Source organism: Clavelina lepadiformis, chromosome 6 (genome assembly GCF_947623445.1).
Source record: "Clavelina lepadiformis chromosome 6, kaClaLepa1.1, whole genome shotgun sequence".
Lineage (NCBI taxonomy): Eukaryota > Metazoa > Chordata > Ascidiacea > Aplousobranchia > Clavelinidae > Clavelina > Clavelina lepadiformis.
In genome coordinates, this window is record NC_135245.1 from 15,575,717 (window position 1) to 15,602,460 (window position 26,744).

At 38.1% G+C, this 26,744-nt stretch overlaps 4 protein-coding genes across 8 annotated transcripts in view; 2 read left to right on the forward strand and 2 right to left on the reverse strand.

Annotated features, from left to right (window-relative positions):
- Positions 1 to 6,390, forward strand: LOC143462451 (uncharacterized). Its single transcript, XM_076960629.1, has 21 exons — positions 1 to 294; positions 382 to 492; positions 559 to 652; positions 823 to 965; positions 1,092 to 1,211; positions 1,650 to 1,774; positions 1,933 to 2,022; positions 2,227 to 2,318; positions 2,654 to 2,820; positions 3,029 to 3,194; positions 3,323 to 3,415; positions 3,678 to 3,866; positions 3,944 to 4,122; positions 4,204 to 4,322; positions 4,437 to 4,555; positions 4,702 to 4,869; positions 4,974 to 5,094; positions 5,173 to 5,307; positions 5,439 to 5,516; positions 5,749 to 5,885; positions 6,051 to 6,390. The coding sequence occupies exons 1-21, from the start codon at positions 224 to 226 to the stop codon at positions 6,105 to 6,107; spliced, it is 2,574 nt and encodes an 857-aa protein (XP_076816744.1). The 5' UTR covers positions 1 to 223; the 3' UTR covers positions 6,108 to 6,390.
- Positions 6,391 to 7,139: 749 nt separating this feature from the next.
- On the forward strand, positions 7,140 to 8,783 carry LOC143462602 (choline/ethanolamine transporter FLVCR1-like). Its single transcript, XM_076960829.1, has one exon. It carries the CDS (start codon positions 7,173 to 7,175, stop codon positions 8,652 to 8,654), a length of 1,482 nt encoding a protein of 493 aa, XP_076816944.1. The 5' UTR covers positions 7,140 to 7,172; the 3' UTR covers positions 8,655 to 8,783.
- Positions 8,784 to 11,114: 2,331 nt separating this feature from the next.
- Positions 11,115 to 12,239, reverse strand: LOC143463054 (uncharacterized). Of its 2 annotated transcripts, none has more exons than XM_076961416.1 (2): positions 12,040 to 12,239; positions 11,115 to 11,736 (listed from the first exon to the last, which is right to left on the reverse strand). In XM_076961416.1, the coding sequence occupies exon 2, from the start codon at positions 11,714 to 11,716 to the stop codon at positions 11,225 to 11,227; it is 492 nt and encodes a 163-aa protein (XP_076817531.1). In that variant the 5' UTR covers positions 11,717 to 11,736; positions 12,040 to 12,239; the 3' UTR covers positions 11,115 to 11,224. The 2 variants fall into 2 exon arrangements, with proteins under 2 accessions (XP_076817531.1, XP_076817529.1); XM_076961414.1 differs by having other exon boundaries at positions 11,115 to 11,941.
- A 477-nt stretch (positions 12,240 to 12,716) lies between these two features.
- Positions 12,717 to 26,744, reverse strand: part of LOC143463055 (lysosomal-trafficking regulator-like) — a 31,811-nt gene continuing 17,783 nt past the window's right edge. For 2 of the 4 annotated variants that reach the window (XM_076961420.1, XM_076961417.1), the window contains exons 35-64: positions 26,216 to 26,433; positions 25,457 to 25,748; positions 24,906 to 25,037; positions 24,706 to 24,786; positions 24,477 to 24,596; positions 24,338 to 24,399; positions 24,099 to 24,254; positions 23,819 to 23,986; positions 23,041 to 23,211; positions 22,782 to 22,901; positions 22,460 to 22,616; positions 22,016 to 22,159; positions 21,135 to 21,341; positions 20,602 to 20,790; positions 20,018 to 20,157; positions 19,513 to 19,728; positions 18,853 to 18,997; positions 18,572 to 18,724; positions 18,236 to 18,480; positions 17,870 to 18,025; positions 17,331 to 17,536; positions 16,953 to 17,056; positions 16,557 to 16,670; positions 16,211 to 16,388; positions 15,997 to 16,106; positions 15,612 to 15,877; positions 15,175 to 15,343; positions 14,612 to 14,849; positions 13,730 to 13,961; positions 12,717 to 13,605 (exon numbers count right to left, since the gene is read on the reverse strand). In XM_076961420.1, coding sequence (XP_076817535.1) covers positions 13,461 to 13,605; positions 13,730 to 13,961; positions 14,612 to 14,849; positions 15,175 to 15,343; positions 15,612 to 15,877; positions 15,997 to 16,106; positions 16,211 to 16,388; positions 16,557 to 16,670; positions 16,953 to 17,056; positions 17,331 to 17,536; positions 17,870 to 18,025; positions 18,236 to 18,480; positions 18,572 to 18,724; positions 18,853 to 18,997; positions 19,513 to 19,728; positions 20,018 to 20,157; positions 20,602 to 20,790; positions 21,135 to 21,341; positions 22,016 to 22,159; positions 22,460 to 22,616; positions 22,782 to 22,901; positions 23,041 to 23,211; positions 23,819 to 23,986; positions 24,099 to 24,254; positions 24,338 to 24,399; positions 24,477 to 24,596; positions 24,706 to 24,786; positions 24,906 to 25,037; positions 25,457 to 25,748; positions 26,216 to 26,433 — 5,034 coding nt within the window. In that variant the 3' untranslated portion in view covers positions 12,717 to 13,460. The remainder of the gene's footprint in view (positions 13,606 to 13,729; positions 13,962 to 14,611; positions 14,850 to 15,174; positions 15,344 to 15,611; positions 15,878 to 15,996; positions 16,107 to 16,210; positions 16,389 to 16,556; positions 16,671 to 16,952; positions 17,057 to 17,330; positions 17,537 to 17,869; positions 18,026 to 18,235; positions 18,481 to 18,571; positions 18,725 to 18,852; positions 18,998 to 19,512; positions 19,729 to 20,017; positions 20,158 to 20,601; positions 20,791 to 21,134; positions 21,342 to 22,015; positions 22,160 to 22,459; positions 22,617 to 22,781; positions 22,902 to 23,040; positions 23,212 to 23,818; positions 23,987 to 24,098; positions 24,255 to 24,337; positions 24,400 to 24,476; positions 24,597 to 24,705; positions 24,787 to 24,905; positions 25,038 to 25,456; positions 25,749 to 26,215; positions 26,434 to 26,744) is intronic. The other 2 variants (XM_076961418.1, XM_076961419.1) reach the window with 2 other exon arrangements.

The window sequence follows — 26,744 nt, forward strand, 5'->3', positions numbered from 1 at the left end:
TTGAAAATTAAAATTGATTTTTCTTTATTTGAAAATTAATTTTGGCTTTTGTCGTGACATCCTATACAATTATTATATGTAAACAGATAACGACCGGGCAGGTTCTCTAATTTGGTTCATTCCAGACAGCACAATTTTGGGAAGAGATTCGTGTCTCAGCATACAAGCTGTGAATCTGGATGATTTGATTTAGACCAGGATAATATTAACTGATGACAGCAACATGAACAATTCTCCAGGAAGGAGACACATAAAGTTATTAGATTCCTCGATTGACAGTTCAATAGATATCAGGTCCTAAATAATTCTATATTGCTCATAAATATTGTTTTTAAGCAACATTATATATAATTAAATATAACTCGACAAATTATGTTCCAGCGATGCAAGTTACAATTTGAGTGTGGCTTATGTACAAGATGCCCTTCAAGGCAGATACTACAATGCTGGTCTTGGTAAAAACATTGAGTTGGGCAAAAGAATATCCATCTGGTAAGCAAAACGCAAACAGAATCGAAGCTTATGTTGTATATTCTCAATACAAATTATTTTTTTCAGGTGTCTACGCATTACATCTAATCTTATTTATACAACTTTGCTCTTTCTGGTCGTTGGTTTTCACTGTATGATATCGCTAGCAGAGCCAGTACAGGTAACATTTACTTTAGGCGGCTAGCTAACATATACTAAATAACCGTTTTTATAACACAGTAGTTACGCGTAAACGTCACAAAACAAAAGCTTAGTAAACGCTGTACTGGGTGATGAATTATGCTCGGCAAAAACATAAGAACAGCTAACCAATTAGCCCTCTTATTTTAGATGATTGCGGTTGCTACAAAGCCTATAGCTCGTTTACCGTTCTGGGGAGGTGTGTCATGTTGTGTCTTGTATTTGCTGGACGTACTCCTTGAACTTTCTTATTGTCACCCGAAGCAATACTTCTCTTTCAACCACGGGAGATTGTGAGAAACATTGTGTATAGAAAAGATGTTAAACTCACAGCAGAAACTGTAATAAATTAATGATAAGTTAGTTTTGGAAAGTAATTATCACTTTTTATTTTTCTTAAGTCTTATATTTACAAATAGGTATGTACTTTTTGCTATGCTCGTTGCAACGGACTACATACTGTGCATATCAGCTGGAAGAATGATATTTCGTTTCTTAAGACCGTTCCTGCTAATTTTCAGAGTACCGGCCCTAAGAAAGTTTGTCTTAAATAAAGTTATTCATCAATGATCATATATTTATTTATTTATAGTAGCCTACATTTAAAAATTTTGATATACGTAAGAACTATAGGAACATTAAGGCTTTCAAGTTCCAGCCTACCTTACCCGCTCAACACAATGTTAGTTCCGAGTGATGCTGCTTTTGCTAAGCTACATATAGTTTTTCTGTTTATCCGCGTCAAAAAAGTTTTGCATGGAGATGTATAGGAGACACGAAACCAAAATTTAATACAATACATTGTTTGCGACGGTAGCTTGGTAACCTATACTACTAGACCTATTTCCTACACTTCATATTAGACATCCAATTCTAGAAAAAGTGTATCTCTTCCATGCATGTCAACTTCCCCACTCTACCGTGTCAAAGTTTTTGCTTTAGTGAAACTTTATCTTACAGAAAACCCCTTTTTTCAGCACAGGGTTAGTGATGATGGGGGTGACTCCCAAATTTCTTCAGTTTTTGTTAATTTTGGGCGGCTACGTCGTTGGATTTGCTGTCATTGGAGTTCATCTCTTTATGGATGTCTATGATGATAATGGTACTAACTATCTTACTGCAAGCGTTGTACATGTTTTACAAAAGTAAACGAAATTAGTTCGTTTAGTTTATGCAGCCTTTTTTGTTAAGGATTTTGAACTGCGTAAACGTAAGTATATTGTACGTTTCAACAAATAATTTTCTACCTGTGTAAATTAGATGTTGTCAAGCGACAGCACGAGGGAATATACGAAGGTGCCTTTGATCATATAGGCATAGCAATTCTGGAGGTTTTTGTGCTCATGACAGGCGAGTTGCTTGAAAAGTTGGAAGTTATGCAAGGCCCATACAGTATTTATGCGCATTAAAATTTGTCAGTCAAAGGCGATGTTGTTATAATTGTTTTTAGAAATATCCTTAAAGAAATATACTTTTTGGTATTCATTTGAAAATATTGTGGAAGGTTGTGACATTATTTATTAGTAATAACATCATTTTATGTTCTGTTTGCAGGAGGAAGTTATCCGAGGTTTATGATTCCACCTTACGACAGATACGGTCCCATTGTTTTGTCCTACTTCGTTACTGTTCTCATGACAGGAGAGGTATAGGAAACAACTTTTATGAAAACTAACAAAAAATTTAATGTCTAGGCCATTTTGTACTTTAACTTTATCATTTTATAGTATGCCAAATATGATATTAAGACTACATTGGTCAGTTGCGTAAAGGCAAAGTTCTTTGTATAAGTGCAATACAATTGCAGCTGTATATCCAATTTGCAATCAAAATGATATGATTTTGGAAAGTTACTTTCGCTTGACACATCACATACGTGCTTATGCACGAAATATTATACTCGTAATGTTTCTGTGATTTCTCGAACTTGTTATAGATGTCTATTTAATTAATTTTCTGTAACCGTTTGTTTGCATTTTAGATTATTCTTTATGGTATTCTCGTCGCTCGTATTTATGACTATTACATAAAAGCAAACAAAAAACACGTAAAAGAAGAAAGACATCATGAGAGACAGTGTCTAATAAAGGCTTTCGAGATTCTCGATTTTGAAAAGACAGGAAACGTTCAGTACAACCGGTGGAAAGGGTGGGCAAAATTTGTTGATCCATTCACTCAGGATTTGGTCAGTTGTGTCCTGTACAGTGATAGCCTCAACGGACATTAAGTACAACTTAATGGAGTACTCTCCACTTTGCAAAGTATTGTCAAGTGATTAGTGATGCAAGGCATTTCAAATTTGTCTTGAAAAAATAACCTACTGTAATTTTATTTTTAAGTATTCTGTATTTTAAAGATTAATGCGGATATTGCGTCCCAAAGCTTCTTCGTCTGAAATTCGAAAAAGGTTTAGAAAGTTAAAGGAACTGGCAAAACATGAATTGCCTGACAATGGTCGTGAAAGCGGGCTGACACAATCCATCAGCGTTTATGAATTCTTTTATTTACCAAATGTTTTGCAGGTGGATAATAGTAATTCTAATCTATTATAGTGTCGATTTTAATTACATATCATCCTGCATGTACTGTAGATGTGGTTTTTGCTCATGCTTTGTAATAGATGTTTTAACTTTTAAGCTCTATGTTTTAGTTTACCGTGGAAAAAAATAAACCGAAAAGAAGCTTCCATGCCGGCTCCGAAAACACAAATCGTTTCAACTACGTTGTTCGTTTAACCAGACAGGTACGATATTAAGGTGGCTGGGACTTAAAATAACAGCGATAAACTGAAGTTTTTGTTACACATTTCCTAAAAAAAACTTTCTTTTGGCAAACTATTTCCACTATCCAGTGTTAGTATTCAAATACTTGCAACATGGCTAGTTTTACCACTCTCTGATGAGCATAGTAAGATTCTTCAAGCATTCATTCATTTATTCATATATTTCATGCCGGTTTTTATTTTATTTTTTTTTGTATACTAAACAAATTCTAATTTTCATCAGAAAATCTTCACCCTCTGTTGTGCTTGGTGTAACACACGATTTGCTTACTACGTCTCGCTCATGCTCAATCTTCTCTTCGTATTGCCGTTTGTACTTGTCTGGTACGGTGTTTCCCTTGAGACATCACGGATTATGTTTGGTGCAGAAGCTATCATAATTTCCATAATTGCGTTGGATATTGTGGTCCAGGTATTAAGAAGACCTACAGTGCAACGATGGTTTGCGTTGAAAGTGTATGGTCTATTGCAATGTTATTCTTCCTTTAGGTTATAGCGTTAGGAATTGGATACATGTTGCATGAGATGCCATTACACATAATAACGGTGCTTGTCGCAATTGGCTGTCTGACTTACATTCGTTTTACCGACGTTAACACATGGAACGAAGGATGGGCACCAGTGTTGGCTTATCTGTGCATGCTGCTAAGACTATCTGGATTTAAACGGTGACTCTGCTTAGTTTAGTTAAAACTCTAGCAAGTCAATCCCGATTCGGTGCTTTGATTTTAACTTGACAATTTGTTAAGGAAATCTTCCTCTATGTTCCACTGGTTACGTCGCATAGCGCCGCCTTTGTTCACTCTTCTATGGCTGATCTGCATTGGGTTTTATTCATACGGAATTATTGGGATGGAATGCTTCGGTTGTAAGTTTTGTCGTAAACAAAATATTAGCTTAGTTCTATTTCAGGAACTATTTAATGCAAAAAGGACTTGAGCGCTTAAACAAATGTTTCGTATATGTTAGCGTGCAATTGCAGATCTTCGTTCCGATGAGTACCTACCAGAGGGGGTTTCTTTGTGTCGATACGGATTTGAATCGTTAGGATGCTCCCTATTAACACTTTTTCAAATAAGTTTGGGATCAAGCTGGCACAAGGCAAGCAAATAAAAATCTACATCTATCAAATACAAAATTCTGCTTTCATCATTAGTGCTGACAGCGACATCTGGTTATTCAACTGTTATTTGTCACACTGGCATAAGACACAGATCCTTCATTGACATGCCATATACATGAAACAGGTTATGCATTACATCATGGAGGAAGTGGACCTCTGGGCATGCGTCTATTTCGTGTTTTTCTACACCTTAATGCAAATGCTTGTTCTCAACGTGATATCTGCCATCATGGTAGAGCTCTCAAATGCAATATACAACGATGAGAATGAAGCAAAGCAAAGGGACAAAGAGGTTTGCAAAATTAAGCAAAGGTTACTTTGTTGAAACTTCATTCTGCCTCTTGTGCAGAAAGGTGACAATCTGTTTTTCTTGTATTGCAAATTACATGAAACCAGTATGAGACCAGGGAAGAGACCAATTTTGTTTCCAGAAATTTGGAGTTGACTATGCCCGGACTGTCACCTCGATTCAGCAACAAAAAGATTAGCTCTGCTAGTAATACTTCAATAGCAGTTGGTAAGCTACTTGTCACTAATACCTAAAAACTTCGGAAAATTAAGTCAGATGTGAATGTTTGCTCGGTAAATTTTACAGCACTTTCCATGACTACTGGCATGGTTGCTTTTGAAAATTCGATCGTTGGGTCAACTAGCTCTGGCACGAACCATCACTCACTCGTCACATCTCCATGCAAAACTGAACGATTCGAGTTTCGGAAACCATCACAAGGTACCAGTAGTTTAACCGTAACCATTGTTGGGTTTTCTATTTTGCTAATTTATTGTTGCTGTGAAAGCTTAGCAAAAAATACTACATCAAACCATTCTTGACACTTTGCTGTTTGATCCCTGCTGGTGTAGATTCTCCAACAACCACTAAGCACGTTACCCTTCCTTGTATAGTGGAGGAAGACATGACGATTGAAGATGTTGACGAGGGTTAGGGAAGTTTTTAATTCATGGATAAACTCATATCTACTCATATCTCATATCATATCTCATATCTACTCATATCTACTCATATCTACTCATATCTACTCATATCTACTCATATCTACTCATATCTACTCATATCTACTCATATCTACTCATATCTACTCATATCTACTCATATCTACTCATATCTACTCATATCTACTCATATCTACTCATATCTTTACTAATTACTTAGTGACTTTAACCGGAAGAAAGGAGTTAGGTAATTGGACGCGAGATATAATACCGGATATGACGTTTCTCAATGCCGAAGATCTTCGGCGTCTCCATGCGGAGATGGGAAAATCTTTATCTCGTTTCAAATTAAATACGGTAGGTCTATATTGCGTTATGAGATTTTTTGTTTTTAAATAGTTGCATTATATGCCACCTTACAAATGTTACATCATAGACACTATATGTTGTATGCTATGTCGCATACTATCCACAAAGTGTATTGAACTACTTTTCAAATTGTAACCGAACTGCTTTTTACAGACAAGGAAGAGAAGTACATCGCAGTCAAGTGACATCAGCGAAATAACGGCGAAATGAAGCAGAGTAAAACTATCTTGAAACTGTCGTCTACTTTTTGGCCATAACGTTAATATACGATGCCATACACTATTATGCTATATTGCGATATTGTTGAGTTTAATAACAGCTTTTAACATGTAGGCTAAAGTTTTCTCAGAAGTAATTCGTAAATGACTGTACACAATTGCAAGTATAATCGGATCAAAAAAAAAACAAAACGAAATCCACTAAATTTTGATAACGTTTTGCCATTAAGTCTTTGACCGGTAACCTAATAAAACAAACAAAGATTTATGTGTAACTTATTTATCTGACTTGCTGACAAAATTTGAACGATTTCTCGTTCGGTGTCGTCGTTGACAGTGATAAGAGCTGTCGTTATCCATGTAGTACTGACTACTGAGCTGCGTATAGACTTTGTGTTTGTGGTAACTGTCAGAGTCGCTGTAGTATGCAGTACGCCCAATATAAGGATAAAGCATGAAAGCTCCAAAGTTAAATTAAACCATTTCCTTTGCTCAAACCGTAAAACGGTGTTCACCACAGGATAGTCGGGTGCAAGGAATCATGAAGGTTGCCAAAATTTATAAATAAAAAACTCTTCGAACCTCGCAAACAACGAACAAACATGATTGTGATCAATCACGTTGTTAGATGAATGTACTTACTGCCTGGAAAAATAGAGACTGCTTGGAAGTTATACTTACGTTGATATAAGGAAAATGTGGACAGTACCAGAAAAAAGTAACCCATTTTAGTTTTCAACAGAATGCATAACTTAATGCCTAAAGCTAAATGTGTAGCTTTGGGCAGAATTCTATTAAAACAATTAATATTGTGTCTGTCAGAAAAATTCATTAATTTTCATGATAAAACTTGCAATTTCCGGTCGCAAAACATTACCTCTGGGTGCTGTAACGCATTTGTTCTGGCATAAATTATAATGCGGCCGGTAGTCCTGAAACAGATGAAATTTGATTTATTGAATTTGTAGGTGTTTTTTTGTATGAGACCATTTATAGTAATGGTAAGCTCTGGGTTGCAGGAAATTGTATTATAGATTAAACAGCATTAACTACAGCTATGGTTAGCAACTTGCTTGGCAGTGAAACTGACAACGATAACTTTGAAGTTGAACTGAGTCCAAAGAGATGGTTGATATTAATTCTGCTTACAATATTGGCATTTCAAAATGGATACGCTGAAATAAGCTTCGGAAGCGTGAACGACGTTTATAGTTATTATTTTTCAGTTACTCATGCTGAGACTGATTGGGCCATCGCTGGTGTTTACGCAGGTATGCTACTGGCGGCTCCTGTGATGGCTTGGCTAAATAACTCCAAACTAATTGCAATGAGAATGGCGACGATTCTTTTTGCTTTGACACTGCTCTTGTCTGTCTTGTTTATTGTAATCGCTATTGTTGCTCGGAGGTTGTACATCTTGATCATTATCGGTGAAGTATTCAACGGGATTGCAAGGGCATTAATATACTCCTTGTTGGCTAAATTTGCAGTTGCATGGTTTCCGGAATCACAAGTTGGCACAGCAATGGGTTCAGTAATCCTAGCCGGTAACGCCGGGGGTATTGTGGGCGCTATCATACCTGGGATTGTTTTGAAACGACCAAATGAAAACTACACTATTAACTGTACAGTCAAGGAGCAATTAAAATCAGTGTGGATGGACTACAATCAGCCGAGAATGTTAGCGATATACTGCCCAGCGTTGGCCATAACGGCTGTGCTGTTTATATTTGTGCTCATTTTGGTTCCCGATCTTCCTCCTAAACCTCCGACTTTAGCTCAAGCTGTGAAACGTCTTCAAACAACATCAGCAAATTTAACAGATAACTTTTTCAGTGCCACGAAGAAGCTCTTTGGAGAAATTCGTTTTGTCTTGGTCATCGTCATCAGTGGATTTGTCGGAAGGGCATATGTTGTTGAAGCGTCAATGCTGACAGAACTGATCAGGGAATTTTCAAATTTGTCGACGATAGAAATTGCCCCAAATATTTTGGGTGGTTATGCTCTTACTCTGTGTTTAGCAGGATGGGTTTTAGGGACTATCTCAGGTGGGAAGTTATTAGATAAGTGGAAAAATTATAAGTTTCTATTTAGCACTTCCTCTATTGCTACTTTTTTGGGTTGCGTTGGCTTGGCTTTAAGTGTTTACTTCTCAAGTTATTCAGCCTTATGCTTGACTATATTCTTCTTTGGTTGGACATTTGGAATCAATCTCATAACGTCGTACGAAATAGCGACTCAAGAAACTTATCCAATGGATGAGCTTTTTGTGACTTTGTGGTTGAATGGAGGTCAAGGTGCAATTTCTATGATAGCTGCGGGCCTGGCAAGGGTAATGCTTAACCATCTGGGCGGTGCGGCAATGTTAATAACTCAAAGTGCCACTATCGCCATATCTTTTGGCTTATCCTTGCTGTTAAGACTTCGTTACAAACGATTGAACTTTTCAAGAGGTGAAAATTATGCTGGTAACAACGAACATGCTGATGAGGTTTCTTCTGTGGATGAACAAACAGCTCTCCTAATACGAGATTCGTAATGCATCTGTGTTTTATAAACCTTTTACTTCAATGTTTTCTATTCTCTAACACTATCAAGCGGGTGTAGAATTCTCCATAATATCTGTAATAAAAGCAATTCTATACGTATTTTACATACATAAATAAAACACGGATCCATAAGACGACTTTTGATGTTCTGCACTTGCTAGAAATATACGAATGCAACTAGCTGCAAATATATAACACGTTTTGCCAGCTAAGTAGCCCGCGAAATGCTGCGGTGTAAATAAGGCAAAACTGTCCAGAAAGTAAACCTGAACGAAATTTAAACAAAATTTCAAGTCAAAACGACCCAAACTGTTCGCATTCTGTCTGAAAAAATATACCTAATGCTGCAAAGTGTTTTAAACATCGACAGGCCGACCTTCTAAACTTTAGTGACTATTGTTTTAACTCTATTTACTTGAGCTATTTACTTGAGTCGCGTTCTCAAATGATTTGACTTGGATCGAGTCATTTGGCTAAAATGACTTAATTCGAGTAAGGTTGAGGTAAATGGTGCAGCAGAGTTAGATTAATTAGAAGTTATATTTAGGTGTATGTATCTACGTAATAACTTTCCAGTTTAGCAAAGAATCCAGAAAAAAATGTCGGGTAGAAATCGAGCAGAAACTGGGTCGTGTTGTTATCCAGAATGCACAGACCATTTGCTCCGTATGGGGCACGTTGGATAACAACAGTCAGATATAACATAGTCTGCAGCTTGCTCGTCTGCGCTACATTCACAAGCAGAAGAACGTTCCACTATCCATTTATGTGGAATTAATCGACTGATGCAGGTACGAGGGGATTCGAGCCGCACCAAAGCCAGCCTTGATAGCGAAGTTCTAGTTGTTACAACGTTACGCTGTACGTAAAGCCGCTGTTCTTAAAGTAGCAACATCGGCGCCGCAACCTGAACTTGTCCAAAATTACCCCAAGGCAGCAGAACAGAAGGGCAGAGGTGCCCCGTTGATGAACACCTTTACTTCACAACTTTTTATGTTTTGTTAAGATGGAAGGATGAGGACTTCGTTTTAATTTTGCTGAACTTCAATCTCCACATTTGGAAATAAGTCGATAAAGTGGTCATGTCCTGGCTTTAAGTCCCCTTCACGAGTTTGCCAAAAAGTGCGTGCATGACTTGATGTTCGGTTGGTTATAATAAGTGTACTAACGTGGATGCTGGAACAGAGATGAACCAGGGCCGACCTTTGTGCGATACCGTTTTTGGGCGGTGACCGTCGGTAAAGATGAAGCTCTGTTGTCATGCGGACAAAAATCTTGATGATAAGATGAATCATCGATGAAAAGAACATACATGTGAAGAATTGGCTTTAGTTATTTATTTTTAAATTGAAGTTTGTTTTAAATCATAGAAAACAAATCAGTTTAGGTTAAGTTTAGGTATCTAAGCTATGTAATAGTTTTCGAGTTACTTTAAAAAGTAACCGAAAAAACTGCAAAAGTGAATTTATTCCGATAAAATGCGAGAACCTAAAAGAAGTCGCCACAATAAGAAGTTTTTAATCTAATTTTTTTGTGGTCAAGGAATTAAAACTAAGCCTAATCCATTCCATGGCATGTTGAAGTTTGGCGGCTGTTGATTTCTTTTCTGAATAAGTGCAGTAGTCCGATTATAGTAGTAGTAGTAGTAGTACTCTGATAATATGCAGACAACATTAACGCAAGGGTTAACAAGGTTGGTTGAATTTGGAAAACATTTACCACCTTACTGGCTCTTGTTTGTTCCGTTAGTTCCCGCTTTGAAAGGGAATAAAAAAGGAACCAACATTTAAATTTGCTTTTTAATTTGGTTTCTGTAAAAGCGTTTCGCATATTAAAGGGAAACATCACATAAGCTGAAAAACAAAAATCTGCTAATTGGTGCAGTCGAGGCTACAAAATGTATTGCAAACTCTGGTATTACAGCGGACTCTTAAATGTATTTTAGGATTTTTTAAGCTAAGAACGAGTTAATTGAAACGGAAGTGGCGAATGTAGTCTATATCCAACATTTTTATTTTTACCTGGTGGTTCCAATTAAAATAACTTGATTTATGCAAAAATCTGATGATCCAAATATATCCCTGGATCTGCCCCTTCTGTAGTTAGCGATTTTATCAAGTGTGTTTTACATACTTTCTTTTTACGGTTACGTTCTTCAACCACTTCGAAATAGAATAAGGAGTAATACTTTTGTTTTAAAAACTCTCCGCACTAAGGTAGGGGAGGGTGGGGTAAAGCGGACCACCTAAGGCTTAGGCTAATCGTTACAATTCACTAATTTCACCAAAACATTTGACTTGTTTGTTTTGAGAGTTAACTCTAAGGAATTTCGCTAATTTTTGAAGTGCCCTTTTATTGGTTGCTTGCTTTCTTACATAAATTTTTTTTTGATTTAAAAGCACCTCCAATAGTCCACTTTACCCCACATGTGTGGGGTAAAGTGGACCACCGTAATTTTTGAGTAAACAAGGCAATTTGTTCCACATCACAATCAATTTATTTACAAATTGTCATCATAAGCGAAGTAGTTATGAAAGTAATCGCAGTTCACCATCAATTTTTAAAAACATAATTCACAAATAAAGTTGTCATCCTCTTCATTACACCCAGAGCAGGCTTTATGCGCCCATCGCATGCATTTGGAGCACTGGATCCACCCATCATTCTCGGATGATTTGGAATACAATTCGTTGCAGTAAAAGCATTCTGCATCTACGTTGTTATCACTTTCATCGACTGTATCCTTCTGCTGCATTGATGACCTGGAAACCTTAGCTTTCTTCATAGAACGCTTTTTCGATGAACTTGTTTTACTGCTGTTGCCAGATACCGCGGATTGGCTACGATTCGTTGCAGGCGACTGCTTCTTGTATGGTGAACTGGTTAAAATAGCAGTTGCACCTCTCTTAGACTTCCTCTTTTGGCGAGTGTGAGCTGCTTTCGGCATAGGAAGCACTTCAACAGGACTTATAATTGTGAAACTGGAATTTGCATCTTCAGGAGAGGACGGTTGGGCTACATCTATTGGCTGTGCAGGTAACGATTCAGGCATCTCGGGAAGACCAGCCGCATCTAAGCCAATATTTCTGCCATCACACAAGTCAATGCTAGTTGAACTAACATTAACGGAGTAAGATTCGGTGTTGGTTAGAACAGGATCAATAGGAATATCAGTAACATCCGATGGAGCAACCACTGGTCCACTTTACCCCCACCCCTTGGTTACTATTATTTTGACTGTTGGCCAAATTTTGGCTAGTCAGTAAGCGGAATGAACCTATGTAATGCTTACGTGATACAGTAAAACTCCTTTCTACCATTCAACCAAACTTCTACCTTATGCATGTAAAATAAAATCTAAGTTACAAGACATACCTTTCAATAGATCAGAGAGTACAAAAAACGAATTCCGTGCCTTTTCTTGCCTTCTTTTCCACGTAACCTCGAATAATGGCGTGTGCAACCACGTTATGTCATGCTTCACTAAACTTAGTGGTATCCGCGCGGTTAAAAAACTTTATTAAGAAAATAAGAGGGGTGTGCCACTTTACCCCGTTGGTCCGCTTTACACCACCTTCCCCTACATATTATATCTACTTTAAATACTACTATAGTAGTATTGTAAGTATACTTACAGTAATTATTTGCACTTAGTGATTAAGGTAAACACTAAACAGCGTGTACCACTCAAAATGTTTGTAGTAGGCTAACTAATCCAGGAATAAGCTTGCGGCGAAGTTCAATTTCGTAAATATTGGATACAAAAGCTGGTTTAAGCTTGTATGCCCGCGCTGTCCAAGAAACAACTTGCTGCGGTTAAACCAACAAGGTAGCTGCAATAGGGTATTTGGGATCCTTTCAATCGTAGCACTTGTTCGATGAAGAAATATTAGTGTATAAAAAAATTTAGGTTGACACAAGTCTACTAACCTTAGGTACTATAAATTCTGGTTAGTTTGTCGTCACACCAAGAAGTGAAAAAAATAAATCCTTTCATCACTGCGACATGAGTTATGAACAGAGGCGATCAAGAAACAGGCAACTTGTTAGAGTTGTTTGTACGAAAGATCACTTTATTTGCATTGCTTGCTTTCTTGGTTATTGCACTTAATATACACAAAATAATATAAAATACAGTGAATAAATCACGCCAGGAAGCCAGTTCTCATCAACAGACAGTCGCACTGCCACAATTTAAAGCTGTAAGAATACAATAAATCATTGAGCAAGAGGTTCGAAAAGTGGATGTAGCTTTTCAGCAAGTTCTTAACACTATAAAGGCTAAGGCGTATTGCCTGAAGGGAACAATCGTAATATTGAATACTTATTTTGTTACTTTTCATGTATATAGCATATTAAAAGTCGATACTACTATGAAGACTAGACGTGTAATAATCAGAAGTTTACATTGGGATGAAGTTACATGCCGTATAAAAATGTATGAGCTTCGGAAAACAGTCTCATTGTGTGTAATTTTACCCGAGATATAAATTAAATATTGAAGGACAAAACATGAATTGAATGCAAGACGCGGTGGATAATGCAGGTATATAAACTCGGTATATTTTCGGCCTTCTTCAAGAAATGGCCAACAGTACGCAAGACATTAAAAAAACGCGTAAACATATTTAAAACAAACACGGAAATAAAATAAGGGTGGCAGCGAATAAATGTTTGAATTACAGTTAAAGGCCGACCAGTCGTTAAGGACAGTAAGGAAAGGATTGAAACAGACCAGGAACCATGTCTCAAAAATGGCAAACGTGTACTATCCGAAACACATCATTCCCTGCTTGTCATGTGACTGGTGACGTTTTCGAGTCGAGAAAAGTAATCAGCAGTGGTTGTTTTTCTCTTTCCTTGTCTTTTCTGCACCAACCCACTAGAAAGCCGCCCTCCGTTGCCGCGTAAAGCACCATACTGTTGTAGGTGAAGGCGATACTAAAATGAGTAATTTTTGTTGAAGTTTGCCATGGACCAAATCACAGTCGTGATTTAATTTCTATAATTCCTGCTCATATTTGTAATATATTGCTCTATGTTTCATTTCTATTTCTACGAGCACCTGACAATAGGCTGGTGAAGGCTTTGAGTTGTGACGTCTCTAACATGCCTGAGGTCCCACGACGACCAGAGTCGGACGGTGCCATTGTCCAAGCCGCCGGCCAATACGTTAACAGACGCACCTTCGGGAGCGCTACTGAAAGCGATGCACCGCACACTTAACTTGCAGTCCTGTGCCGCCACCAAACTTCCATTGATCGTCCATAACCGAATGTGGCTTCCAGCGTCGTTTCCTGCAGGACGAGGCGTGACAACACGTTACCACGTTTAACTGCAGAAGCAATATTTAACCGGCAGAAGGCAAGCCATGCCTTTTAAAAACTAGGCGTTATAAATTCTGCAGCTTTAACACAACCAAGCAGTCTTGTGCTGCTGTCGTTATAGTGCCTAGAATCTAAGCTCTTTCATGCAAGCTAACTAAAACTCTTGAGCGCATTATGCTTTTTCTCAGATCTATGCGAACAAGCCGAAACCTTAACTATGCTTTTCTGTAGACTAACCTGTTCTTATCCTCTCACGTAATCAACTACCCTGTATTACCAAGCCTTATGAACTAAATCCGTCCACTGACTGAGTGAACAACCTTCCATTCTTCATGAAATGACCATGCGTTCTCAACCCGAAATGTTCTTGGTTAATTAAAATTATAGGTTCACCAATTAACCAAGAAAGATTTCACTTTCCTGTTTTCAATGCTTAGTGTTTGGGTCGTTCAGTTAACGGCAGAGGAAGCTTAGAAAGATAAGATAACTAAGATACATAAAAAGCGTAGGGAAAAAGATCAGAGTTCCAAATGTTTGTTGATGTGCTCAATTGTCTGCATTTCTATCGATTATTATCTTTTAACTAAATTTCTTATAGTTTCTCCCATATTAAAGATTACCTGTATTACAGACTGTGCAAATATCTCCGGATGTTTGGCTGATTGCCAGTGACGTCACTTTCCCGGCGTGTCCAGTGAGCGATCTAACGTAGGACAAGGAATTGAGATCCCACACGGCAGCAGTGCCATCCATGGAACCGGAGACAAAGACTCGATAAGATCCACAAACTGATAAGCACGTCACTTCCGCCGTATGGCAGTAGAGAGCAAAAGACGGCAGAACTTCTAAATCACAACCCTGAAACGACCAAATGTCATTTAATAAATCTTTCTGATAAATAAAATTCTCGCTTGAATTAGCGATAAACTGTACACTTCTATTTCCGGTAGTTTTAATTTTAATCTGCAATACTTTATAGTTAAGGCAGGCCCTACATAGGGGTGACGATAGGGAGATACTTCTGACTGCATTTCGCCACAAGCATTAGCAAAGTTTAAAAGGTGACAATATTACAAACTATATGACAACCAAGCGCTAGCACTTACGGACCAACCAAACAAATTGCAACAAAGTCTAACGCAAAATTACAGCAAAAACTCTGTTAACGCATTCAGTGACGAACCTTCTCAGGGTGGGGGTTGCAGCGCTGAGCAACGATAGTTCCCGATCTTGTTCCGAATATCACCGCTCTGCAGTCAGGCGTGGCGACACAGCAGGTCACGTGATTATCGGACGAGAAGCGAGTCAGGTTGATACCGGGATTGTTATGTTTCAGTTTTAACCGGACAATACTGGAAAGCACAAAAATAGTGTCCGTGTATTTTTGCGTTGTCCCAAAAGGCTGTTTTGGATAACTATTATTGCCAGTTTATGTATTGTTTATATGTATGCAATAGTTTGCATATATTTACATAAAAGATTCAAAATAACATCCAGCACAGACGTCATCTTGGGTTTTGTAGAACTTAAAACTAAATTTCGTAGGTTTGCCAACCAACATTCTTAAAAATGTCTCACTACGTTCCAAAGAGGCAAAAACAAAGACACAACCCTTCTCACTTGTCAGGCTTGTCATAGGTAACCAGAGCCGACCAACTGATGTCAATCGGCTTGCCAGACGCAGACGACTTTTTGTCACGTGTGTAGACTACAAGCAGACTCATGTTAGGTGCCAGCGCGCAAACGTCATTAGTTTGAAGAGCAACTAAAGATCCGATTGAGCCAGTGACAACTTTGTGGAGGAAAACGGTGGGCTCAGGGGCGCTTGGTGACCCCACATAGTCACCCCACTGCAAACCTTTTACTGAAGGAATCGGCCTGGGAATCTATCGAAAAACTTTGTGACTTAAACTACTTCGATTGATAGAAATCGACAACGGCAAACGACTTATAACACCCTTTACAGCAAGTTGTTAAAAAACAGAAAAAACAGTTTGAGATTTACCTTTGAGTTGCGCAGTTTCCGGTATGTTTTGTTTTCGGGCATTCCCCTTAATGTTCCCAGTAACGAATTGGGGAGAATTTCAGTGAAACTTCCAGCAGAACTTGCTTTCCCTGTGAAGACAAATAATATGAACAACAGGATATTTAACCAGATCAGTCAATGCATTTTGTGATATAGTTAAGGTATTTTAATGCATAATTTGCCCAAAACTTACCCCTACTGTGTGGTGTTGTAAGATCACCATGACGACCGTCTTCCCCATCAACAAATCTTGCCGGATGTGGAGTAGTGAAGAGCATCTTTGGAGTCTGGCCATAGGTTTTAACCATTGTTTCCAGAGCAGTTCTTTTAACAGGATCATCCACTGACGATATGTCCATTCCGAAATAAGTCTGAAAAGGGTAACTTGTTGAAAAAAACTTTTAAAACTTCTTCATTTTAACGGACTAAGACAGCGGGAAGTGTTTTCCTGCGATTCTGCACATTTCATAATCCTTATTAAACAATTAGATAGACAGCACACAACAATAGACATTCAAATCGACAAAAACGTCACTCACAGCAGGATGGAAAACGTTTATCGCATCAAGGGCAGCTTGTCCAGTTTGTTTGAAGCCAAAGACAAGATCAATCCAGTGATGTAAATGTGCTGTTACGTAATCACTCTCCAGCGCCTGTGCAACAAAGAAATTGGTTGACTGTATATGCGATGTGACTTGTCAAAGACAGAGGACTAGGTTGGCTTAAACAATGGCCAAAAAGATTAAGTAAGCACGTAAGTAAGCTTCGTGTGTTGGTTAGTTATCAAAAATTTGGAGTTTCGTTAACATTCAACTGGCAAATTGAAGTAAGATATCATTACTATACAATACCAGCAGCCTAAACGTCAACGACAGAAACCGACTTCATCTGAAAACATGAGAGCAATGCGATTTATACGTGAAAAGGTATTTTACCTGTCTATGAATGAGCACAAACAACCTGGGATCCTCTCGACACCACAGCGGTAGTGTCACGTGATGCACGCGTAATCCGCACTGACGTAATCCGAAGTCAAAACCTATAAAACCGTAATTTCTTCACTTTTAACAGCTCAAACAAATGTCAGAAGTATCGAATGGCGTTAAGAACTTCTGAAGTGAACAGGCTCAAATAATTGCATAACTTCCGACATTAATCGTTCAGTTCTAACAAAGCATCAGTGTTAATAATGTAAATTTCTTATTTAACAGCCATACTATTTTACCATAAAGGTTTTATTATTTTGCTTTGAGGATATTTGCAAGAAATAAGCAAAACTAGCTCCAACATAACAAACAGTTCGTCTATTTTACCTTCCAAGTTGCATAAAAATTCGGGCAAAAAGAAAAACTCAGGGATTAGTTCCTTAACATCTGTAGTCGAGGCAACAGAAGACAATTTGTATGTGGTGGCCATTGAGTGGAAGGTACGGTCCGGGATATCGAACGAGAAATCCTGGTATTCCAGAAATAGTTGCGTAAAAGGCGGTAACCGGACCAGGAAGTGCAACACGGTTCCACTGAAAAGTAAAAAAAAAACACTAAAATTGTTCAAACAACACAATCAGAGTTTGTTGCAGTCGCTTTGAAGCTATTCATTTATCTTTCTTATTCCATAAGAAGATATTTTAATGCCTTGCCGGTATATCGTGGGTTATGAACCGGCTAATTAGTTCTTTGTAATTCATTTTGTGTCAAGTTTTGGGTGAAATGAAGCCAAGTAAATTGTCAGGCCCATGGCGACACCGGATGTAGTATAAAGTTTAATTTGTTCCAATAAACTAATAAAGCAATCCTTAACCACCAGCACATATACCGCTTGATAACATCAAGATTAAGCGCTCCTGTTCTACCTGTTGGAGTAGTGGGATCCGTAGTGGAACGGTGGAGTCTTCATCTCTCGTTCGTCTTCCGTGCAGTTCTTGTAGTCATCTTCCAAGAACTTATAACGATCCCGATAAATTTGTTCCCGGCTCGCTTCCTGCACAGAGATGGGCTTCTCCAGCAATCTGAAAAATAGTCGTTTCAAGTCAGTCTGAGAGCAAGTGAAGTAAGGTTGAAAGAAAAGCAACGTGTAGAGGACAGCGTATAAGCGAAACGGATGCTACATGTTAAAACTATTACCAAAAACAAGGAAAAAGATCCGAAGATTATCCCTTGCAAAATCACACATGCAAGGCTAAGAACGGATAAGTCGCTTCAAAAAAAAAAAAATTGACCTGTACGAGGAAGTCGATTCGAGGTCCAGTATCTGGTTGGTATAATCAGCAAGTACAAACGGCATGACCGGGTATTGCATCAGGTCGTTAAACGATCTACCGGCAGCCTTGTTCAGTTTGGTCAAATACTCGAAGTTGGTCATTTTCCCAGCACACCAGCTCCTTGTGAGAGCTTGAACGTCGTCCGCTTGCGCCAAGTTTGGAAGATCGAGCTTGCCGAGTTCATCGAAAACCAAATCGCGTTCCTGCAACGAAAAGCAATTATTTCATTGTTTCGTCATAATCGATTTTTGTGATAGAGTTAGAAATTTAAAAATCGGAAGCAAGAAATCTTGCCGTGGTTGTCTTAAATGCCAGTAGATAGGTTTTTCCGCTGCTCAGAAACAATTCCAACCCGGTGTCTCTTAACTGCCACCAACGCTTGTGGTATTCTACTACGTCACGATGTTGCCATGACAACGACAACACCAGCCGTTCACCAAAAATAACCTGAATATGAATCAAGTTTGTTGAATACTAATATTAACTACAGTTAAAATTCCAAAATTACCAAACAGATATTCTTCAACTCAGCAGACCAAATATCACTACAAAAGTTAAAATAGAAGGGGATTTACCTGGGTAAGAGAAGGGTCAATAATTGCCTCGTCACCCACAAAATACATGTTGCTTTCACCAATCAAGATTTCACCAGGAGATTCACAAGCGGTAGTTACATTTGTACAGCTTTGAACGACGCTAATTCGTTCGTTGGTTTGCAATCTAAAGTAAACGAATTGATTCCAATGACTTAAACGGATATACCTTCGCAGCATCTCTACAAATTTAAACACACTCTCAAGCCTCCATACGTTGTCCATTATGTTGTGATTACTTAATGCGCTGCTAGCTTGTTCGCCAGTGGCAACACACGTGATACGCATCCTTACATCACCCTGCCTTTAATTTCAAGAAATGCGTCTCTGTTTCCACCTGTGCTCATTATTAAGTTCGTTTTATCAGTTAAGTGAAAAGTTACGTTATGTTCAGTGTTGTCGTGTGTCTGCTACTTTACTTTGGCCTTACTGGTTTGTTCTTTGCTACTTTCAGAATTAATTTTTGTCTTAATCAAAATAAAATTAAATCTTTCTACATGCGTTAGTGATACGACTGCTAACGATAACGCAAATAGTAATAATAATGATACTGAAGTGTGAAGAGCAGAAATATAATTTACGGACAGCAAGCTTCGACTCGAATTTTCACTATAAAATAAAGTCTGTTGTGAGTCTACACACCGTGTCCTAATAGTGAGCGAATCGGACGAGTGTGAGTCGTCCTCAAACAGAAAAGAGAGGGGTCTCGGGTGGGTGACAGTCGGCATAATCCTGTTTGTTCCGGTTGGGTCCAGAACGACCGGCTTTCCCTTGTTTTCCAAACTTTTCTCCGTCGATTTGCAAAGAAGAAACCTCTTATCAATCCCGATGTGGCAACGCTGCAGTCGGCGTCGCTCTCTGCAAAGTTACATCGGTTATTCAAACTTAAAGAAATTCATAAAGACAAATATATTTCGGGTCTCAAACGTAAAATAAACTATAACAGACGTATTAAAACGACCTGATACACAGCAACAGCAAAACATGCAATTACATTAACCCTGCATGAAGCGGAATTAGAAGTTAAAGAGTAAATTTAACATTTAGCTCGATGTTTTACGAGGTCACAATTAAGTCAGCACTGGCTTGTACATGAACGTAGCAGTTTAAGGTTAAGTTACTAGGTTTATACAACCCTCTTACAAACCTGCATGGTCCTTCAGTAGGATCCAGCTGCCACGACTTGGGGTAATGTTCGGGATTGTACCACACCGCTCTCTCGTGAGCAAGCTGTTCCAGCAACATGGTCCACCTTTTACGTACGCACAAGTCATACGAGATGAAATCCTGACATGTATGAACATCAAGAGTTACAAGCATGCTGAAACTTTTAAAGTCATTTTTGTCTAACGATCTGCGGTTCAAATCAAGAAATTATTTCTGTATTGAAAATGTGTCCGTGTCACACGTTGAAAAACCGCGTGCGCCCATTAACGCCCAGGCATCTGAGTGCAGTTGTTCCATTGAGCAGACGACGCAATTTAAACTCTAGTAAAAGTTCTATCCAATAGTAGAATAAAACAAAACCAGTTACTGCGACTTAGGGTCGAGAAAAACAATAAACTCCCCAATAAACAGCTGCGATTCACGATAAAAAAAAACTCTGCGATAAAATGATAAAAATTTACAATAAAAAAATGCGCAATGGAAAAATGTGTCTGAAAATTGAAATGCATGTATGCGCAAAAACCATAGAAGATTATTAATCTTTTGTACGTTAATGCTAATTACCTTCATTCTGGCAATCATTCTTTTACGTTGCGTATTTTGCTGCAAGACGACTTGTTGCGTCATCTCCATAGCGTGACGTGAAACGTGCTCAGCAAGGCGTGACGTACGATTGACCAATAACTGGTACTGAGCGATGTTGTTTTTGGTCCAGTTCAAACGTAACCTTCTTCTTTCGCGGTCGACGTCCTCCTTAGTACAAATGTCCGCAAATTAGCTCGTTGTTTGGGAAATGATAATAGCTTACGTAGAACAGATTTTATAGGTAAGTCCTTTTAGGTCACGAGCTACATTAAAATATGGGAGATAAGGAATGTATGTGCATAAAATGCAGACTAATATAATGCAAACACTGATATCAATTTTTGACAATATAAAACACATTGAACTATGAAAGTAATTTAGCATAGGCAGTAATTGATTTATGATATCAAGATTTGTCATAACCAAACGTTTCCCTCAGGCTCACCGGTCTTAATTCATTACACCCCACCATTACTATTGATAAAAATTAATCAACGATCTCAGATTCAAACCTGTAAGTCGTTGATGGGTCCAGGTGAACTTGGTGATCGGCTTCCAGAACCTTCCGAACTCGCCTCGTGAATTGCTCGCCTGTGATGTGACGGGACGCGATGTCCGATGCGACTCGCTGTTTTGGCCAATTTTTTCAGGTCACGTTTTTCTTGCGATTTTAATTGGTTTTTATTCAAGCAGTTAAGGTAATGGACGTAAATGGCAACCTGTTTAAAAAGACAATGGAAAATTATTTGCTAATAAAAATTTGAAATCAAGTATAAAGCATTAAAAAAATTAATTAGTTTAAACTTCAAGGTTAAACTGAACTAAGCCCGCAGATCACCAGTTGCCCATCCCTGATTCAGATAAAAAAAAATTCTGTTTGGCATAAAACACAAAAATCTGCATTTCTGTCGTAATAATTTAAATAAGAAAGTTTACTCAGAAGCCACTAGCTGCTCCTAGAAACTAGTACAGTAATAAAAATAAGAAAGTAACCAACCACAGTGTTGCTGTCTGATTTAACGAGATTTTGTTACAAGTCTGTTTCTCTCCTGTTGCCAGCTCGGGTTAGTTATGTTAGAAGCATTAAGTCGTAAGTAGGAAAATAGTTTTGCCGGATATTAAACTCCTAAGTGTGTTCTTGTAAATAGTTGTCCGTTGATGTGTGTAATAACAAAGTTCGTTTACAACACCAGCACTCCATTAGTTACTTGGACATAGTGTGACACCGGACTAGGTTATACAATAAATCTAGTACGTATCCCGCACATGAGATGTATGTGGTACGTGGCCCGCGTGCAAGTTTATTTACCTAGTATCAAAAACCTTAAATTCATGAAAACAACAACGGAAGTTTGTGTTTAAGACATGAACAACAATTATTTCTCATTACAACCTTTTGACCGTTCGGCGATCCTTGAGGAAGCAGCATCTGCACAATATTATCCGCTTTGCTATGACTCATCATACGAAGAGAAGAGATCCTGCTGTGGAGGTTATCCTGCCAGGGATAGAGGAAGTGGACGAGGAGCCTGCACGCCTGTGGAGGAAAAAACTAACATCATGTCCAAAAGAAATGCGACTATTACTTTTAATAGACAGAAATCATACGACAGCATCATTAATGGAACTGCTGATGAAAAAATAAATACAGCATCAAAATACCAATAAAAGAAGTACACCGGTTTTTGGAACTTTATATAAAAACAAAAGTAATGAACTGAGAAAAGAAATGTTTATTTTTATAACAATAAAAATAATTTTACATTGAATGAATAACACAGTTTCAAAAAATTTTTCTTCTTCAACTTTCAACAAAAACACCGGAGTTGTACCCCACCTGCTCTGCTAAAGCACCCTGTGCTAGATTTAGGATCCGTTCCCACGAAAACATCGATGATTGCGGAGATGAGGATCGTTTCCTGTGGACATCAGCAGCTTCCATAAGAGAAATCAACCATCCGATGATGGCGTCAAACATGATTTGTGAAAATTCCCTAAACAGAGAATGGATAGCAATTCACTATATGCAACAAAACCATAATATAAGCTTGTTGGTTGATGTCACATTAGCCAAAGGACACAGCTTGTTACTTTCAAAACTTTTAAACTATACATAAAGTGGAGTGTTACGTGAGCGTTTTAGTATTTTTTCAGCTTACTTCTCCTCAAAACAGGCTTGTTCCATAGGTGGAGCCTCATCGCCATCTGAATCGCTGTCATCAGGTTGATTGTTTAATGATGAAGTCAGTGAAGAGGGAGGACTTTTTAGTCGGCTAGCCCTTGAAAACGAATAATGGTTAAAGTTCCATTTTTGGATGAAATAACATAAAAATTGGAAAAATTAACATACAAACTAAGTATTTGCCAGGCGCAATGAAAAATGCCTTACCACAATATTCAACAACATTATTTACTTACGCTGGTTCCTTTGCATTGTTACTATCATTAAACAAAATTCTATCGACTGCTATAGTAACAACACGCTTCAGTCTGTGAGCGGTTTCTGATTCGTTTATCCGTCGCCTCTGGTTGCCCTTGAATGACCTCGACTTCAACGCACCTGATCTTTGTCGAAAGGTTGAGCTGCTGCTAAATTTTGATATAAAATTAATTGACAAGAACGTCTAATCTAAGTTCTAAACATCAAAAACATTACCAGGATTAATATTCCTTTTAAATAGTTTCTAATAAAATATAATATAATATAAAATAATGTACTGGACAAATTATAAGCCATTTCGTTTTTCAAATCAAAATCTGTGCCAACAATGCTAAACTAAAGTGTTATGAATCCTTTAGTGCTCTCCTAGCGCAATATCATTCTTTAACAATTGTTGTTGTCATTTAATTAAGCAAATTATTATAATTAAACTAATAGACAAAAATATTCAAGGAGTTTAAAAATTTTGCACTGAACAGTACAGTCATTACTCATTAGTTATCCGAAAAGCGCTTGAAAATGGCTAAAAATAGTGATTTGAGTCCTCGTAAGAAAGAGCAAATTAGCAATTTTTAAGCGATTTTCAGATAACTAATGACTGCACTGTTCAGTTCAAAATTGTTAAAATTACTTGAATATTTTTGTCTATTAGTGAATAGTCTGTTTAATTAATATAGTTTCAATATAGTTTCAACAGAACACGTTAAAGTAATGCAACTTCTAAACATTCATTAAAAACGAATAACTATTTGTTACCTCATAGACCTGGTCTCATTCGAAATCACCGAATTTAAAGTTGAAGTTGAAGCAGAAGAATGAAAGTGCTGTGTCTTCGTACGGGTTAAACTTGGCGATGGGACGTACATAAGATCGCTGACAGTATCCACGCTTTGCGTTCTGCGATGGCCGTATTTGCTTCTTAGACTAAAAGCAAGGATCACCCAATTTGTTACAAGTTACTGGTCCATTAACTTGTACAAAACTATTACAAAAAAAATCAAATTCAACAATTTGAAGCAAATGTATGAAATAGTACTTCGGGTCCGAATGTGATGGAAAAACTGCACTATGGCCAGAGGAGGATACATCCGAATAAGTGGGGCTGGTAGGGCCTGAGATAGCGATTCCTTGCAGTGACAAGTCGGACATATCGCTAGTGTCAGTGTTGCTGCGGGTAACGCGAGATTGCGAGCTGTGGAATTAAGCGAAGGGGTTAGTGTCTTTGGAATTAAATACAAAAGGTAAGTGGATGCCACAGTGGAGTTGAATTTGAACCTTTTTCTTGATTTCGTTGCCAATGTTTTTCCTCCACTTGACTGTTTCATAGCTTCCATGACCTGAAAACAGGTTGAAAATTATTTTCTAAACTTTAAAATATTTTGGTATGCATCATGAAATAGCACTGTTTGTTTACTTTTAGTAACAGATTCTGTGTTATCACTGCCATTGATTTCACTTGAACCGCGTCGCAGCCGCACAATTTAGCCGCTTTTCTCTCAACCGTGTAAAGCAGGATGATTAAATCTTCAAAAACCTTCAACCACAACAAATCAAACATTTTAATTATTGGTATTAAATATTTTGCCTGCATTGAACGATTTAGGTGTCACAAGAAAGAGTTCAAAATCAGTCAACAATAATACTTGAAAGTGCCCAGAATCGGAGATCACGCATGACTTGACCGCAATCGTGGTCATAAAATCTTCCACAGCATCGTACACCACCTGTAAGGTAGAAATCCACATCATCAACCCTTTGCCGGATGACGTTTAAAATGTAACAGAAACGATTGTTGTATTGAAAACTCAATAAAACTGTTATGGATGACGACGTTTCAAGCGACCTGTCGTTCAAACTGCTCCAGTACACAAGTCGTAGGATCGTTGATTGCATTGAGCAAGTTACACAGGGCGAGTGTGAGCCCGTTGTCGAGCATCACATCTGCTATTGGACCGACATTCTCAAATAACTCATTCTGAAACAAAACGTTGTTTTCTGATCAAATGAACAGTAACAAGCCAATAACAATCGTCTACAACCGGTGCAAATAAAATGACAGGTAATAAGTATGATAACGAGCGCACTAACTGACGTGACAAAGTAAAACAACGATTGGAAAACACAACCAAGGCAATAATAACAAAAGTATGAAGAACACATACACAATACGTAGCTAGGCCGTAGCTTCCTTGAGGGAAACGAGGCACTTGCCTCCTTAAATTGTCCGGAACTCTTGCGAAAACATTTTTAGCGCTAACTGCTAAGTTACATTTATCACAACATACTTAATCAGGGGAGGTACTTGACATACGTGCCTCACAGCCTCAGTAAAATTCTATCCTGGCTAACGGCGCTGAATAGCATTATAACTTTGTTGCAAAAGAAACAACTAACCAGCCGGCAGAGCAAATGATAACACAGTGACGGCCCATCGGAGAAGCTTTTCTGCAAAATGGCCAATATTAAGATCACGGCGTGGTTGGTGAAGGGGTCAGGAGTCAATGTTACTGCGCCAGGTACGACTCCGTTTAGTGGTAACGGCTCGTCGACAGGAAATGCGTGACTCAGCAAGAAATATAAGCAAGCTTCAGCAACAGAACGTGTCGTCTGGTGCTGATGCAGCTGATTTGCGACGAGAAGGAATCCTTTCTTGCGCAAGAACATGGTTTGTTCTTCTGGGGCACATCTAAGAACATGAAACCATAAACAACAGATAAAGACATGATTGGGGATGTACCAGCAGATACCTTGTTATTGTGAAGCACTGACCAAGTAAAAACGTAAGTGAGGAGGAAAACAAGTTGGTCTTTTATTGTGTCTTTTATTGGTTTAACAAGTATTTATTATTATTTTTATTATTTTAACAAGTCTTTTACTGTGGCGTAATAAGAGCTGCCATCCACGTCAAAAATTGAATTTGCAATTTTTTGCCACTTATTTGTGACAATAATTGCTTAACCACCATGTGCTAGTACAAATCCTTTCTTTGGTATATTTACTGACAACTGCTCTTTGATTTACAGACTTACTTCTCACTTTAATAAAATAACAACCGATAAATATATTCAACAACATCGTGGAAAACTAAAACCAATAGACTTCTTGAAACTATTGCAATAAAAACAAACAACCAATACAAGAATAAGAAAATACCTGGAGAAATAAGCTGCGAGCAATCTAATGACTGCTGTGCGCACCGATGCACTCTTGTGGTGGGTCATGACCACCAACATTTCGAAGTTGATCGGACCACTGAAGAGCATAGGGACATCCACATCCCGCATTGTCATCACTGACACAAAAAGGATGTTGAGGATTTCAGTTGCAAGCTGAGAGACTCCTCCTCCAATCTCCAGTGGCAACCCATCCTGCTTGGAGGAAGATTTTTGAATGAGATTTTACTCACGAGGGTGTAGAGAGTACGACAGCTATGGGTAGTTTGTATTGTAAATGTGCAAGTAATCACAAATGCTTTGAACTCTTAATTGCAAAATGGTAGTTTAATAACATCTGCAATTTAGTGCTACATATATTTACTGACTATCACTACAAGGACTTATTGGTGCAATATGTATGTATATGCGACTGTGCATGCTTGCGTTTATGTACATACATATGTATCCTATATATAAATCTATTACTAAAATACAGGTAAAAAGTTTATTACTATACACAGTATTAT